Source organism: Microtus ochrogaster, chromosome 4 (genome assembly GCF_000317375.1).
Source record: "Microtus ochrogaster isolate Prairie Vole_2 chromosome 4, MicOch1.0, whole genome shotgun sequence".
NCBI lineage: Eukaryota > Metazoa > Chordata > Mammalia > Rodentia > Cricetidae > Microtus > Microtus ochrogaster.
Genome location: NC_022011.1, coordinates 47,378,905 through 47,393,492, shown reverse-complemented (window position 1 = coordinate 47,393,492; position 14,588 = coordinate 47,378,905). Strand labels below are relative to the sequence as shown.

Below are 14,588 nucleotides of genomic sequence, written 5' to 3'. Positions count from 1 at the left end.
TCCTAGCAACACAGGAAGACGTCAGCACTTGGGCCAGCAGGGTGCTGGTAGGGTTAGCAGGGTCCAAGCAAAGCCTCTGCAGAAAGAAGAGCTCAATTCCTTCTGGAAAATCAGGTCATGAACATAGGCAACCTTGTCCCAGGTGGGAAACCCAAAACACTCAGAACTCGGAGTCCAGGTGGGAACAGCAAAGTTAGGCATTCATGGGATGTACAGATGGGATATTGGCTCTGTCTCTCTTGGAGTCACAGTGATTGAACTCCCAACCCCACCTATAGCTCTGTCACTAGAGCAAATTAAAGCTTGTTTGCCTGTGGAAATTGAGTTGGTCTCCCACTGGCAGGCTGGGTCTGGTGACCCTTAACACATCCGATGTCATGAGCAGTCTTACTGTTTTGATGAGCTCTTCTCGTGAAGTCCTTCTCAGAACAGTCTGTGGGGCTCAGCCCCACAGATGTACCCTACTTCCTTCTTCCTGGGAGAGGGCCTAAGCCACAAGGTGGCTTCCTGTCTCCCAGGCTAAGGGGCTGCCTCTCTTCTTTGAAATTTCACCTTTTAGCTAGGAGGTAGAGGTGAGGTTGAAACCATAGTGCCCTGACTCCACATATCCTCTGGAAGGTGATGTGCCCTGGTACCCTTAGCATCTGGACAGCTTCCTCGATGCTGGTCTCCTTCAAGAGTTCTAACCAAAGTCTGTCTTCTAAGTCCATGGCAACAGGGGTATACACAATGTTGCCTGTTGCTGCTGAGCTGAGAAGAACAGAAAGAAGGGACCCAGGTGTGTTTGTCATCTCAGCCTTGCCTCATGCTCTCTTTACTCCAGGGTGATGATGGGCCAGATGTTCGTGGAGGTTCAGGAGACATCTTGCTGGTCCATGCTACTGAGACAGACAGAAAAGGTATGGCAGCTTCCACTGCAGTGCCTTTGTGTCCCACCAAAGGCATCACATGGCCATGCTGCACTGTCTTCTTTCCTGGCAAACACTGTGACTGGGTTGAACTTTGGGTCTGGGTAGAGGAGGCCACCTCTGTAGACCCTGATCCTGTCAAAGCTGTGCCTGGACGTGTCCTCTCTTGAAGTAAGATGACGATGCCTTTGGCTCTGTGGGCATCATGAGATATACCCGTTGTTGGTACCTTGTATATGTTCCAAGGGCAGCCCACTGGATAATGACCTGTTCAGCAGTGGTTTTAAAGTTAAAGCAGCCACAATGGCACACACTATAATCTAGCATTTAGGAGGCTGATAGAGGGGAGTCATGAATTCAGAGTCACCTGGGGCCACATAACAAGTTTTAAAAAAAAACAAAAACTTCTAGGATAGCACATGATCAGTCTCTTCTACCTTGTATTTAAGTCATTCTTCTCTTTTCTTCCATGTATTTAGTTCACACAGTCAACTAGCAAGTTCCTAGGAACAAAATTTGTTGTTCAGGAGCTGCCCCAGCCTTGCCATTCCCTCTGCAACCTGATCATCTGAGATGCAGGGACCATATTCCTATACCTGGAAGCGAGTTAACTCGGCTCTGCTAGCAGAGGAGCTGCTCATCCCATCAAGTTCTGTAGGAAGGAAATAGGCCCTTGAGCTGGCCTAGGAGGAAGGGAGAAAGGCCTCTTTCTTCCCATAGTTATTTTCTTTCTCTTCTTTTTTGAGACAGGGTGTGTGTTCCAGAGGTCCTCTCCCTACATTTTTTAAAAAGGATTTAAAGGGGAAGAGCATGCTGACACATGCTTTTAATCTCAGGATTTGGGAAGCGGGAGGATCTGTGAGGTCCCAGGACTGTTTGAGGAGACCATGTTGCAAAACAAAACAAAAAAGGAGCTGGGGTTATGCCTCAGTGATTTAAAAAAAAGAAAAAAAAACTTGTCTAGCCATTAATAAAGGCCCTATGATTAAACCCCAGCTCTGGGAGAGAGAAAAACGGAAAAGGAAAAAAAAAAATGATTGAAAAGTTGACGTAACCGGATTAAACTATAGGTGAAATCACTCAAGACTTCAAACCTTAATCCAACCAGTTTTGTCTTTTTTTTTTTCAATGATCCAGACCCAAACTAAATTGAACAGAGTGGTTCTGGAAAATTCTGAATTAAGAAAATAGCCTGAAAACTGATTGCCTAGAAGAAACTGAAAAGGGGAATGGCTCACACAAGCTCACTCCCATTGCAGCTGCTGTTGAGCCCTCTGGCAGTCCCGCCCTTCGTCACCTGTTTTCTCCAGTCAGGCTGGGAGGGTGGTCCTAGAGACTGACAGGACAGCCCTTCCTCCAGGGCCTTGGTTCCCTGACAGTGGCACATCAGGGCATCTTGATAGAGTATCCATTTTCATCTCATTTTTATCTAGGATGTAAGCTGGCTTCTGACCTGGTCTTGTGAGGCAGCTCTCCTGTCCTACCAGCTGTAGCCAGGCCAAAGGTACTCTGGACAGGAAGCCCAAAGCCTTCTTCTGGTCTACCCACTGGGTCTGCGCAAAGGAGACTTCTGAGTTCAAGTTTCAGTAGGATTTGAGGTCCCTGCAGAACCAGAATTGGTTTTACCTGGGAATCTTACCTGAGACAGAGGCTATGGGCCACTCCAGAGTAGATAGGGTGCCCATTGGCAGATGGCAAAGCTCTTCAGGCGGGTAACTTCCTGAACCAATAGTATATGAGTGACTCAAAGGCCCTGGGAGCCATGGCTCATGTGTCTGGGACTCGGCTGTGCCAAGCAGGACTAAGCCCATTAGACAAGTATGCAGGAAGGAGGCACACTTGCCAGTGTACAGCTTCTCTCAGCAGTGCTGTGAGAAGTGTGGGACAGAGCGGGCTGGGTATAGTGTTGTGCCCAAGCTCACATCCTGTCCATTTCTTGGGACCCGTGTGCTGACCTGTTGCTTGGCCCCCAAGCTTCAGAAAGATCTGAACCACACCAGCACTACGAACACTATAGAGTTTGGCTCAAGCTCCCGCCCAGAAGCCAGGGCTCTGTCCAGTATGGCACAGCACAGCCATCCTTGAGGCTGGCCTACTCCTTGTCTCGAACATGGGCTATGGCCCTGGTGCTCATCAGCAGGCTAGAGCACACCCTACAAGAGGGCACTTGCTCCTGGCAGTGGTCCTCTGCACTCGTGCCCATTCTTCTAGAAACAGGCGTGTGTATTGGCCCTATCTCTGATTTCTTGCCTGGAACTCTTTCTAGAAAACCCTAGCATAGCAGTGAGCTGGTAGGTTAGAATACAACTATGAGGCTGAGCCCAATGCAGGAACCAGGCCCCATGCAGCCCAAACGCAAGAGCAAGCAGATACTCCTACCGCAGTGTGATGGCATGAAGTGCCGTACATATCCTTGCAGCCCCTCCACGCCAGCAAATGGGGAATGTATGAGAAGGGGTTGGAGAGGCCTTCTGAACCCAGAAAGTGAAGCTCGGATAGCACCCAGCCGTGCCTCGTGTGTACAGCACAGCCAGCCCTGGGCTAGCCCACTGTTGCAAATGACATCTTATGCTTAATATCTAAAAGCGTGGGGAAAATAAATCACAGCAGTAAGCAGGGCTGCTGGGACTTTAGAGAGGCAGGAGTCCTTGGCTGGCAGCGCCCTTTCCCTTCGGAAGGGGTAGGACTTCTAGCCTGAGACCTCCACTACCAGGGCTTCGGTCCTCACAGCTGCCCTTGCCCGTGCAGGCAGCGAGACTCCTGCCGAGCCTTCCACAGACAGGCGGGCACTTCAGCCTCCCCTTAGGACTTAAGATGGAATTTCCCACATTTTTGAATTACTGGACCTGTCATCTAAAAGCCCTGCCTCTGGTTTGACTACAAGAGCTGGCTGACAAGTTTGGACTACTATTTCTGCCCATAGCAGTGAGGAGCCATTGAGCCACTGGGCTTTAGGGCAGTATCTGTGCTTAACTCGAAGGTGGCACAGTCCAGAGCCTATGCCTAGGTCCCCTGCCCAGCACAGGGTCACTGGGCCTCAGACCCTCCCATAGCTTGGTTCCCCAGGCAGCCCATCATTAGTAGCTAGTGTGGATGAGACGAAGGATGCGGGACACTGTCAGAAAACAGGAGCCCACCTTGCCTTCCCTGGCCTGGCTCTCAGAGAGGACTCAGCATGGTGTCCATGCTGCAGTCCACAGCCTGCACCCTGGGTCCTACATCAATGGCTCCTTTGTGTTCTACAGACCTGGTGCTGTACTGTGAGGCCTTCCTGACAACCTACAGGACCTTCATCAGCCCTGAGGAGCTCATCAAGAAACTGCAGTACCGATATCCTTCCCAGGTCTGCAGCCTTCAGTCTGTGAGACCATTTTTACTTGTGTTACACCATTTCTGATGATGTAATTGGGGAAACTGAGGCTGAGTGTGAACCTGGGCATATAAGTTAACTGACCTGCATAGTATCACCAACCCTCAGGTTCTCAGCCCTTCCCAGGGCAGCCTGCTGCCCCCTCAAGACGGGGGTAGCACTTCTACCTTTTTGTTTGTTTGTTTTGTTTTGTTTTTTTGAGACAGGGTTTCTCTGTAGTTTTAGAGTGTGTTCTGGAACTCGCTCTTGTAGACCCGGTTGGCCTCGAACTCACAGAGATCTGCCTGCCTCTGCCTTCCAATTGCTGGGATTAAAGGCATGTGCCACCACCGCCCAGCTAACATTTTCACCTTTACAGTGGGGCCCAGTTCCCATCCCAGCCAGCAGCGTCCTGACCCTGACTCACAAAATGGCAGAGGAAAATGTAGAATGACAGGGAGGGCCTGAAACAGCATTCTGCTGCACTGCCACACTGCTGAGGACAGCTGGGACCACTGGGCGGGTCTGGAAAAAGACTGAGAAAGGTTGGGAGAAGGAGGTAGGCTGCCCTGCCAGGGGTTCCCTGCAGGTTCTCCACACTGAACCCTGGGTATCCAGGTAGTGGGCAGACTAAGAGAATAAAACTCAGCCAGGTGATGGTGTTACACACCTTTAATTCCAGCATCTGAGAGGCAGAGGCAGGCAGATCTCTGAGTTCAAGGCCAGCCTGAACTATAGAGTGAGTTCTATACAGTGTAGGTAGGACCACACTGAGAAACCCTGTCTTGAAAAACCAAAAAGGGAGGGAGGGAGGGAGGGAGAGAGAGAGGGAGAGAGAGAGAGAGAGAGAGAACGAGCAGTGAAGGCTACTAGGCTACTAATGACAGCTAGTGACTTCAAGGCAGGTCTGGCCCCTTCTACCGCCCTGGCTAGGTAGTGGCCAGCTCCTCCACCACAGCTAGGCTTTGCCCCTAGCCCAGGCCTCAGCCGTGGGGATTGTTAGTGGCCAAGACCACTTTTGCTGCCTGTTCCCTCTCTCTTTCCTAGAGGCCTGTCTGGGAACCACAGTTACTGGGCCACTCCCAGACACATAGCCTGTGACTGCCATCTGCTGGGCAGCTGCTGTCACTGGGCCAGCTCTCCGCCTTCCTGTGTGCCCTGAACCCTCTCAGGGGCTCCCTCACACCTCCTGTCCTCAGTTTGACCCTGACTAAACATCCTGGCCTGTCAGGACAGGTGTGGTCATTTCCCATTTGTGGACTCTAAACACCTGCCAGAGCTGGCCTAGCAAAAGACTGTCAACTACATCTGCCAGGAACATGTCAAACCTGACATGTATTTGCATGTGGGATCCCACTTGGCTGTGAGACCATTTTTATTTCTGTTATACCATATTTCCCATGGTACCAGTGAAATGGAGCATGGGTAACTGACCTATGTAATCCCACCTCCAACCTCTACTGCCACCCTGGTTTCTCATTCTTCCCCCATTTAGCCTCAGCCAACCTGTTCATGGAGGCATTCCCCCCCCCCAGACTTGGGACAGCACTTTTCTGGGGGCCAAGTAGACCATCTATGTGGCGTGGCTCCCCTTGAGTGCCAACACATAGGTCATGGGTCACTGGGGAATAAGGGAAAGAATGGAGATTTAATGGGAGCAGAAAAACAGCAGGAAGCCACCATCTTCAAAGTAGACTCTGGCATCAGTGGTCATGAGTCAAGTGTGAGGGCTGTCATGGGGTCTGTTGTTCCCACAAAGGAGGACCAGCCTGGCTTTCCAAGGTATGAGCTCCCAGGAACATGCACACTGTTGTGATCATGTGGCTGGGGAAACGATCTCTAGATGGAAGCCCATAGGATGGAGAGGGGAGAGTTCTGACCTGTTCACTCTCTGGGCCCTGGGTTTTCGAGGATGTGTAGAGAGGGATCTGCTCCCTCAACCTGAGGCCCAGCACCGTGGCCCTCAGCCAGCATGTCAGCACTCAGGTTTAACCCGAAGATGCCCTGGAGGGTTGCAGCAGCCTGTGGAACAAGTGGCCTGGACTAGATTTGCTCATTCTTGCTGCACACAGACCAGGCCTTTGCTTCCACAAGCTAAACCTTCACTCACCAGTTCCCAGCACTGCAAGTGGCTCATGGGGGGTGGGGGGGATAGAGCCTCAAAATTAGCATTCCATGCAGACCCCGCCCTATGAACCTTAACCCACATTTTACATACGAGAAGTTCTCTCCCTTCGCTGACACATTCAAGAAGCGAGTCAGCAAGAACACGTTCTTTGTGCTGGTGCGAGTGGTGGATGAGCTCTGGTGAGTTCCTCACCCCGGGGTCCCAGAGCTGGTTGGCCAATGCTCAGGACTGTGCATTGCAGCAGGCCGCTAGCATGGGGTGATCACCTAGATCGCCCCACTCTTACACTGCACCCACTGTGGGGGTGTGTACCCCCAGCACAGAGTATTACTCACTGGTTCCATTGATTTGTCCCAGCTCTGAGGGTAGGGTGGATCCTAGACTCTCAAGAGAAACCCTGCCCCATCTAGGACTCTGCTCCTTTCCTGAGTTATCTTAGGACTAGTTCACAGAAAGACTCACAATAAGCAGTTGTGGGGGTGCCACATCTGAATCCTTGCCCTTGGATGGCATCTTGTTCATGTGTGGTGGCTGTATGCTGCTGAGGTCAGGAATGGAGGGGCTCACTGGAGATGAGGGTCTTCTGCCCTGACATAAGACCCAGCTTAGACAGGATCATCCCCGAGGCAGAAAGCAGCAAGTGTGTTGAGTAAGTTGGCAGGGACCTATTCCAGAAAGGCCACTCCCAGCACTGTCCTCAACTGGGTCCTACATTTCACCAAGTGCCCTTGGCCCTTAGCCTGGTGGAGTTGACGGAGGAGATCCTGAAGCTACTGATGGAGCTAGTCTTCCGTCTAGTGTGCAGCGGAGAGCTCAGCCTGGCCCGTGTACTCCGGAAGAACATTCTGGAAAAGATGGACCAGAAGAAGCTGCTCAGGTGTGCCCATTCCGACCAGCCTCTGGCAGCCAGGGGTGTCGCAGCCAGGTGAGTCAGTGTCCCAGCACAGTACTGAAGATCAGAACTGAGCCCAGCAGCTGCCTTTGCTCACAGCCCTGTGACGAGGGCTCCCATGACTGGGCCTCTCCCCATGCGAATGGAGGAGATGGATGTGCTCTGGTCTGGTCAGCTGTGGATTTCCCCAGCACTGATGTTACTGTCTATGCCATCCAGACTTCCTAAAAGCCTGGGAAGTCTTTCTTGCCTTCTGCCCAGCCGGTGGGGGTGTGTTGGATGGTAGGCATGTGGAGCGGAGGCGGGAGAAGAAGGAAGCCAGTTACCTGAGAGCAGCTCTGTGGCCCAGAAGGACCCATGGAGGTAAAGCCTGCATCAGTCTCCCCCCCCCCAACCATGCTTCTCATGCTGTGTTCCAGGCCAGGGACCTTGCATGATTTCCACAGCCACGAGATAGCAGAGCAGCTGACATTGCTGGACGCAGAGCTATTCTATAAGATAGAGGTATGTGTTGGGGTGCCCTGTAAAAGGAAGCAGCTCTCTGCCTGGACACTGCTGCTGACTGTCCCTAAGGAGAGCACACCCCAACCCGCCCCAGACCAGGAACACCACAGGCTATCATGCCATCTGTTATGTTTCCACCCAGATTCCTGAAGTTTTGCTTTGGGCCAAAGAGCAGAATGAGGAGAAGAGCCCCAATCTGACCCAGTTCACGGAGCACTTCAACAACATGTCCTACTGGTGAGAGCGGCCGCAGCACTCGCTCAGGTGGTCTGGTGCCGCAACTCAAAGCATTCTTGGCAGAGAGGTTGAATGACCGGTCCTGAGCTCTCTCCAGAGCCTGCGGGCTCTAGCCTTGAACTGTGGGCACCAGAGAGAAGGCAGGGAGGGGTGGCTCCCTATAGAGCTAGTAGAGGAGGCACCATAGTCTCTAAGTGAAGCCTGGCAGGGAGGAGTCATGATTGGTTGTGACTCTGCGAGGCAGGAGGCACCTGCCACTCTGCAGGACCAGTCAAGCCATCAGGGCTGCAGCTCACCTGACTGCCTGAAAAAGATCAACTGATGAGCAAAGGAGTAGATTGTTAAGACTTTGGCAAATCAAAGGACACCTGAGTTCTTTTCTTGGGAGATAGCCAGGGTGTCTCTACATAGCCCTGACTGATTGTCTTGGAAATTACTATGTACACCGGGTTGGCCTTGGATTCATAGAGATCCTCCTGCCTTTGCCTCCCAAGTGCTGGGATTAAAGGCACACTGCCTGGCCTACATTCTCCTAATTTAAGGGCCACCACACCCGATTTGTCTCTGAATTCTTTTTTTTTTTTTTCCAAGACAGAGTTTTTCTGTAACTTTTGGAGCCTGTCCTGGAACTAGCTCTTGTAGACCAGGCTGGCCTCGAACTCACAGAGACCCACCTGCCTCTGCCTCCCGAGTGCTGGGATTAAAAGTGTGCACCACCACTGCCCAGCAACTCTGAATTCTTAAAGCAAAATGAAGGCCAGCACTGTGTGCGTGTAACCCAATCATTTTTTCTTTTCACGATGTGAGCAGGTGCCACCACCTCCTGCTGCATCAGCCCTACCCCACACGTCTGCCATGGCCCCAGGGGAAGGTTTCATTGCTTCTCCCCCTGCTTGGGAAAGGGCCTCCCCTCACCATAGCCACCATTCCAATCTTAGTGTGCTAGTTTCTAGGGCAGATAGGAGCTGCTTCCCTCCTGAGCCTTGCCTGATCCACAGTCTGTTGCTAGCGGCAGAAAGCTCTGGGCAGGCTGGAGGTGCACAGTACCCTTTGGAGCCATGGCCTCTTATGTCCCTAACACAGGTGCCCTTTGCAGGATAGAAGAGTAACCCTGCAGTGACCCTTGTAAACCATAGGAGATTAAGGTCACCATGAGGTCAACCTTATTGCTAAGGTTCTAAGTTTCCATCCCTTTGCTGACTTAGTGGTTTCCTACTCAGCTGTCAGCTGATCTCTGAGCCAGGGTCAGGCCCCATGAGGCCTTTCCCTGCTGAAGATGCTTCAATCCCCAAGCCTCCCTTGGAGAAGCCAAAGTCCTTGTTCTGGCCCCCTGGGATACAGTGAACACCCTGAGATCAGGGACCAGGTTCACTCTTATGCTTCCTTTGGCTTTAATGTAAGAACTTGTAACCAACTGGCACAGGGGTCACACATATTTCATCTCCCAGGGCCACCGAGCCTATGGAAGATGGTTAGCTCAGCTATTGCTTATCTGGCCGTTTCCTACAGGGTACGGTCCATCATCATGCTGCAAGAAAAGGCCCAGGACCGGGAGAGGCTGCTTCTGAAATTCATCAAGATCATGAAGGTAACTGTGGCTCAGAACCCAGAGCCCTCCAACTCTGCCTGGGGAGGCTAGCGCCATCAGCCCTCCACTGCCCCTACCCTTACCACCGCCTCTCTTCGCAGCACCTGCGCAAGCTGAACAACTTCAACTCCTACCTGGCCATCCTCTCAGCTCTGGACTCAGCACCCATCCGCAGACTGGAGTGGCAGAGGCAAACCTCAGAGGTGGGTGGTGGGAAGTCTGGACAGGCTGGTATGAACCTAAGAATGGACATGTGTCTCCATCTGGACACCCACCTCTATGTGACCAAGACAGCTGCTTCTTCAAAAACCTCAGCTTCCTTTCTCTGGCCTCTAATCAGCAGGTCCTGTGACTTTCATGGCTGGCTGTGGGGTAAACTCTCCCAGCTTCAGCTGCTAAATCCACCCTTTAGCCCATCCATCCAAAGTGGCCGTTCTTGGCACAGGACTGCACACTAGGCCTATTGGGTGGGTGAGATGAGTGAGTATCAGAGGAGAGGGTCTTCTCTGAGGACGTACTCACATCAGCCACAAACAGGCCTGAGGCCTTCCACCATTAGCAGGTGTCAGCAGGGCCTGAGTCTGGCATGCTTTGGGCCCCTGGCATCATCATATGTCACTAATTCACCTCCATCCTGCAGGGCCTGGCCGAGTACTGCACATTGATTGACAGCTCATCCTCTTTCCGAGCCTACCGGGCTGCCCTCTCAGAGGTGGAACCCCCATGTATCCCTTACCTGTGAGTTGTCTCCCTACCCACAGCTCTGTGGTCACCACACCTGATGGTTCAGACCTCTCAGCTCCCCCTGCTCATTTTTAGTGGGATTTTGTTGTTTTCATCTTTTATATGTATTTTAAGTGTGTGTGTGTGTGTGTGTGTGCGCGCGCGTGTCTAAGTGCATATGTGTGCTCACAGACTTCGGAAGAGGGAATGGGATACCCAGGAACTGGAGTTACAAGGAGTCACGAGTGGCCATGTGGGTTCTGGGAACCAAACCCAGGTCTTCTGCAATGGCAGTAAATACTTTTTTTTTTCTTTTGCTTTTTCCTTTTTTTTTTTTCTTTTGCTTCTTCCTTTTTTTTTAATAATTTATTTAATTTTATGTGCATTGTGTGAAGGTGTCAGATGCCTTGGAACTTGAGTTGCAGACAGTTGTGAGCTGCCATGTGGGCTCTGGGAATTAAACCTGGGTCCTCTGGAAGAGCAGCCAATGCTCTTAACTGCTGAACCATCTCTCCAGCCCCATTTGAGTTTTTGTTGTTTGTTCGTTTTGTTTTTTGTTTCAGTTTTGGTTTTTCAAGGCAGGGTTTCTCTGTGTAGCTTTGGAGCCTGTCCTGGCACTCTGTAGACCAGGCTGGCTTCTAACTCAGAGATCTGCCTGCCTCTGCCTCCCGAGTGCTGGGATTAAAGGCGTGCGCCACCACGGCCAACAGCAGTAAACACTGCTGAGCCATCTCTGCATTTTTAGTCTATTTGAGTGTTCAGTTAACCACTTCACATTAGCAGGTACAGCCGTCTGATGCTGTAGCCAGGTCAGACCCACAGTCCTCCATAAGACTTAAGTGCTCCAGGCTCTGCCAGTGCTGCGCTAGTTTTTAGGGGATTCGTGGGGGGGAATCTGACCCAGAGTCCAGAAAGCAAGGCTTCATGTGGTTCACAAGACCGCCTAAATCTGTGCTCTGGCTTGCTCTGCGGTTCAGTAGCTGCTTGTCATGGGCTACAGTTCTGGTAGCAAAGCCAATTTACAACAGAACAGCTGCTCCTGAGTCCTGTCTCCATGCAGTAACTGGCTTCTGCCTTCATCCCCAGAGGTTTGATCCTGCAGGACCTGACCTTCGTTCACCTGGGAAACCCAGACTATATTGATGGGAAAGTGAACTTCTCCAAGCGGTGGCAACAGTTCAACATCTTGGACAGCATGCGGTGCTTCCAGCAGGTGTAAGTGCTACCTGGTACCAGCCTGGCCTTGCTGCAGGGAGGGGCACAGCCCAGAGGGCCAGGAGCCCACATCTGTGGGATGGGGTACAGTCCCTGCTCCCCTGGGTTTTATCAGGACAGCATGGGGAAATCCACACAAATGGCTCAACTCCTTGTCTGGGCCTAGGCCTGGGCCTATGGTGGCAGCCAGTTTGTCCTCCAGTTACATACAAGTCAGGAAGCAGGTACTCTCCGGGCCATAAGAAGGAGGCCGACTGGTCTGCAGAGTTTCAGGACAGCCAAGGCTACACAAAGAACCCCTGTCCTGAAAAACCAGAAAAGGAGACTGACAATCCAGGCTACCTGGCTTTAGGGCCGGCTTGGCCAGGATGGCCGGAGTGCACCTTGTCCCAGACGAGTCTGCCCAGGGGACCACAGGGAAGCCAGTGTTCTATGTCTGGTGCTTAGTGCCGCTGTCCCCTGTCAGCTTGGGTAGCAGTGACCCTGCCCCCACAGTCATCTGGGTTGCACCCTGTGAGGTTCTGGCCTGGCTGTTGAGAGCCCTGGACTCGCTGACTGCCCCTCTCCCCCCAGGCACTATGAAATCCGGAGGAACGACGACATCATAACCTTCTTCAATGACTTCAGTGACCACCTGGCCGAGGAAGCCCTATGGGAACTCTCTCTGAAGATCAAACCCAGGAACATCACAAGGCGGAAAACAGACCGTGAAGAGAAGACCTAGGCGCTGGCTGGGTGTAAGAACGCTCAAGTGGCCCAGAGAGGACCTGGACCGTCCAGCCTCAGAGCCTATCCACAGCTTGGCTGTGTGGTGGCACCCGAGCCTGCCAGCCGGTTTCCTGCCTCTCTCCCTGTGGCTAAAGCCCCAGGGTCCACAATGAGCTAGCCGGCAGGCCTCAGGACTGGCTTGTGAACTGGTGGCCCCTGGTCTGGTTTTGTTTTCTGTTTTCTGTCGATGCTCCCTCCTGTTCCCTACTGTTCCCTTCCAACTGGGGAGCAACAGAGACCTGAACAGCAGACTAGGGCAGTGGTGGGCCTCAACCCTCTGAAGGGTTCCCTCACCTTCTTAAGTGGCAGATGCGTAAAAGCCCCAGAATCCTTGGGTAGGCTGCCCTCCAGGGACATGGGAGGCAGAAAGCAGAGAAGGGCCATGGCAGGAATCTTTTAAATATGGAGGATGAGGCCTGTAGACCTGGCCCAGAAGGTATGGTGAGTGGCATCAGCAGCCACAGAGCTGGCATCCTCACAGTAGTGGCCCCAGACCTGTCCTGCCATGCATGGCCCGCTAGGCTCACCTGCTACACATGACAGCAACACCAGTAGCACCTCCCTCCTGTGCCCCCACCCTGGCCCAGCCACAGCCGCCGCCCACACCACTGGCACTCTGGGGATCAGGAAGAAAAGGCCGAAGGAAGGGGGAGTTCATGCTGAGCTGGGGCCAAGGCTGTGCTTCTGAGTAGTCAGAGTGAGGGTCTTTAGTGACTGAAGGAGAGGCAAGCAGCCCCTCCATGCTTGCTGTGTGCCTTAAATGCCATCTCCTGTCCCTTCCGGGCCTATGGGCTTCCCTTCCACTTTGCCCAACCCCTGGCAGCCAGCAGGTCCCTAGTCCCTTTCTGTACCCTGGTAATGTCTGGTGTCCCCGAGAAGGCTGAGCAGGCCTGGGGTGTGAGTGCCTCCAGAGGCCTCCTGATTCCAGGCAGGTGCTCGTCCCCTGATGTGGAGCCACCGCTGCTGCTGAGGTTGACAATCGAGGGCAAGATGTTCAGGGCTCAGTGCTAGGGTCTCCCAGGCCCTGGCTCCATGGCCACCACTGTGGCTAGTTGGCAGGGTACAGGTCAGATGTGCTGCTAGCCCTCCCATGCCTCCAGTTCACTTTTTCATGGACAAGCGCCCATTTCTTCTGTCATGGGGCTTGTTCAAGTGGACACCAGGATCTCTGTGCTTCCTCAACCCGGTCATGGCAGCAGAGGGAAGACAACAGCTGCCGGGTGCACGTTTGGAACAACTGTCGCTCTGAACCCCTCCTGGGTGTTTTTTTTAGCAGCTTTTATCAAAAAAGGAACTCTGGGCTGTTCTTCCCCCTCTCCGTTTATTTGTGCTGTAAAGAGGGGTGTATCTGTGAACAGCCCCTTGGCCGGCTCCCTCTGGCAGCAGCCAGGGCACCCGGGTTGTCTAAGGAGTGTGTGTGTGTGGAGTCAAGCTTGAGAGCAGTCGTGTGGGTCTTTGGTTTGTTTCTCCTTCGCAGGTCCTTCATTTCAGTCCCTCCTGTCCCTCACGAGTGCTGCTGTGTGCAGGTGGGGGCACTCTGCACATCGGGCCCTTCCTCCGTGTGGGGACAGTGAGGTGCAGTGTGTGGATTTAACTTATTAGCCAACAGGCTTCCCTAGTCACCTGCCTCTGGCTGAGGCTGAGCCCATTGCTCACCGCAGCCTGGCTTCCACATGTCTGTTTCTCGGGGGTGGGGGGCTGGGAGAGCTGTGCAGATCAGTCTTTGTAGGCACCCTGAGTGGCATGGACAGTTCAGTTTTCTACAGAGGCCAGCCCTTACCTGTGAGTTTGGTATGGACAAGGCTAGAGCAAGCAAATGCCACATCTGGCTGATCGTGAACCGAGACACCTGCCCAATGCCTCCCAGTGTGATGCTGTAATATAAATCCCCCACTAACCTGTCCAACAGTGGCATCTTCCTACAGACATTACAAGCGCGTAACTTTTATATGAAAAAATAAACAGGCAAAAGCCCATCTGATGCCGCCTCTGTGTCCAAGCTTTCTGTGCCAAGCTGCCTTGGGCCAGTCCCTACCTGTTTGTGACCTAGTTGAAGGGAAGTGGGTGGAGCCTAGGGCTCTGGTCGGCATTCTCTTCTCAGACCTGCTCTTGTGGTTGTGGTCACTCTGGCTGAGTAGAGGAGAGCACCAGGACCTGCCCTTCTCAGACTGAAAGGAAACAGCTTAGTGGCCATAGGCACTTAGCACCGCTCTGACAACCTGGGTTCTCTGGGGCCCATGAGGTAAGAGAAAACTGAATTTTTTTTTTTTTTTTTT

The 14,588-nt window shown here is 52.7% G+C and overlaps 1 protein-coding gene across 11 annotated transcripts in view; it reads left to right on the top strand.

Annotated features, from left to right (window-relative positions):
- The window catches only part of Rapgef1 (Rap guanine nucleotide exchange factor 1), a 121,037-nt gene extending 106,515 nt beyond the window's left edge, over positions 1-14,522 (top strand). For 8 of the 11 annotated variants that reach the window (XM_026778834.1, XM_026778827.1, XM_026778828.1 and 5 more), the window contains 11 exons: positions 824-899; positions 4,154-4,238; positions 6,472-6,564; positions 7,125-7,310; positions 7,697-7,781; positions 7,924-8,018; positions 9,528-9,606; positions 9,708-9,809; positions 10,247-10,344; positions 11,416-11,544; positions 12,118-14,522. In XM_026778834.1, the coding sequence (XP_026634635.1) occupies positions 824-899; positions 4,154-4,238; positions 6,472-6,564; positions 7,125-7,310; positions 7,697-7,781; positions 7,924-8,018; positions 9,528-9,606; positions 9,708-9,809; positions 10,247-10,344; positions 11,416-11,544; positions 12,118-12,268 (1,179 nt within the window). In that variant the 3' untranslated portion in view covers positions 12,269-14,522. The remainder of the gene's footprint in view (positions 1-823; positions 900-4,153; positions 4,239-6,471; positions 6,565-7,124; positions 7,311-7,696; positions 7,782-7,923; positions 8,019-9,527; positions 9,607-9,707; positions 9,810-10,246; positions 10,345-11,415; positions 11,545-12,117) is intronic. The other 3 variants (XM_005346171.3, XM_026778830.1, XM_005346172.3) reach the window with 1 other exon arrangement.
- The last annotated feature ends 66 nt before the right edge of the window (positions 14,523-14,588 follow it).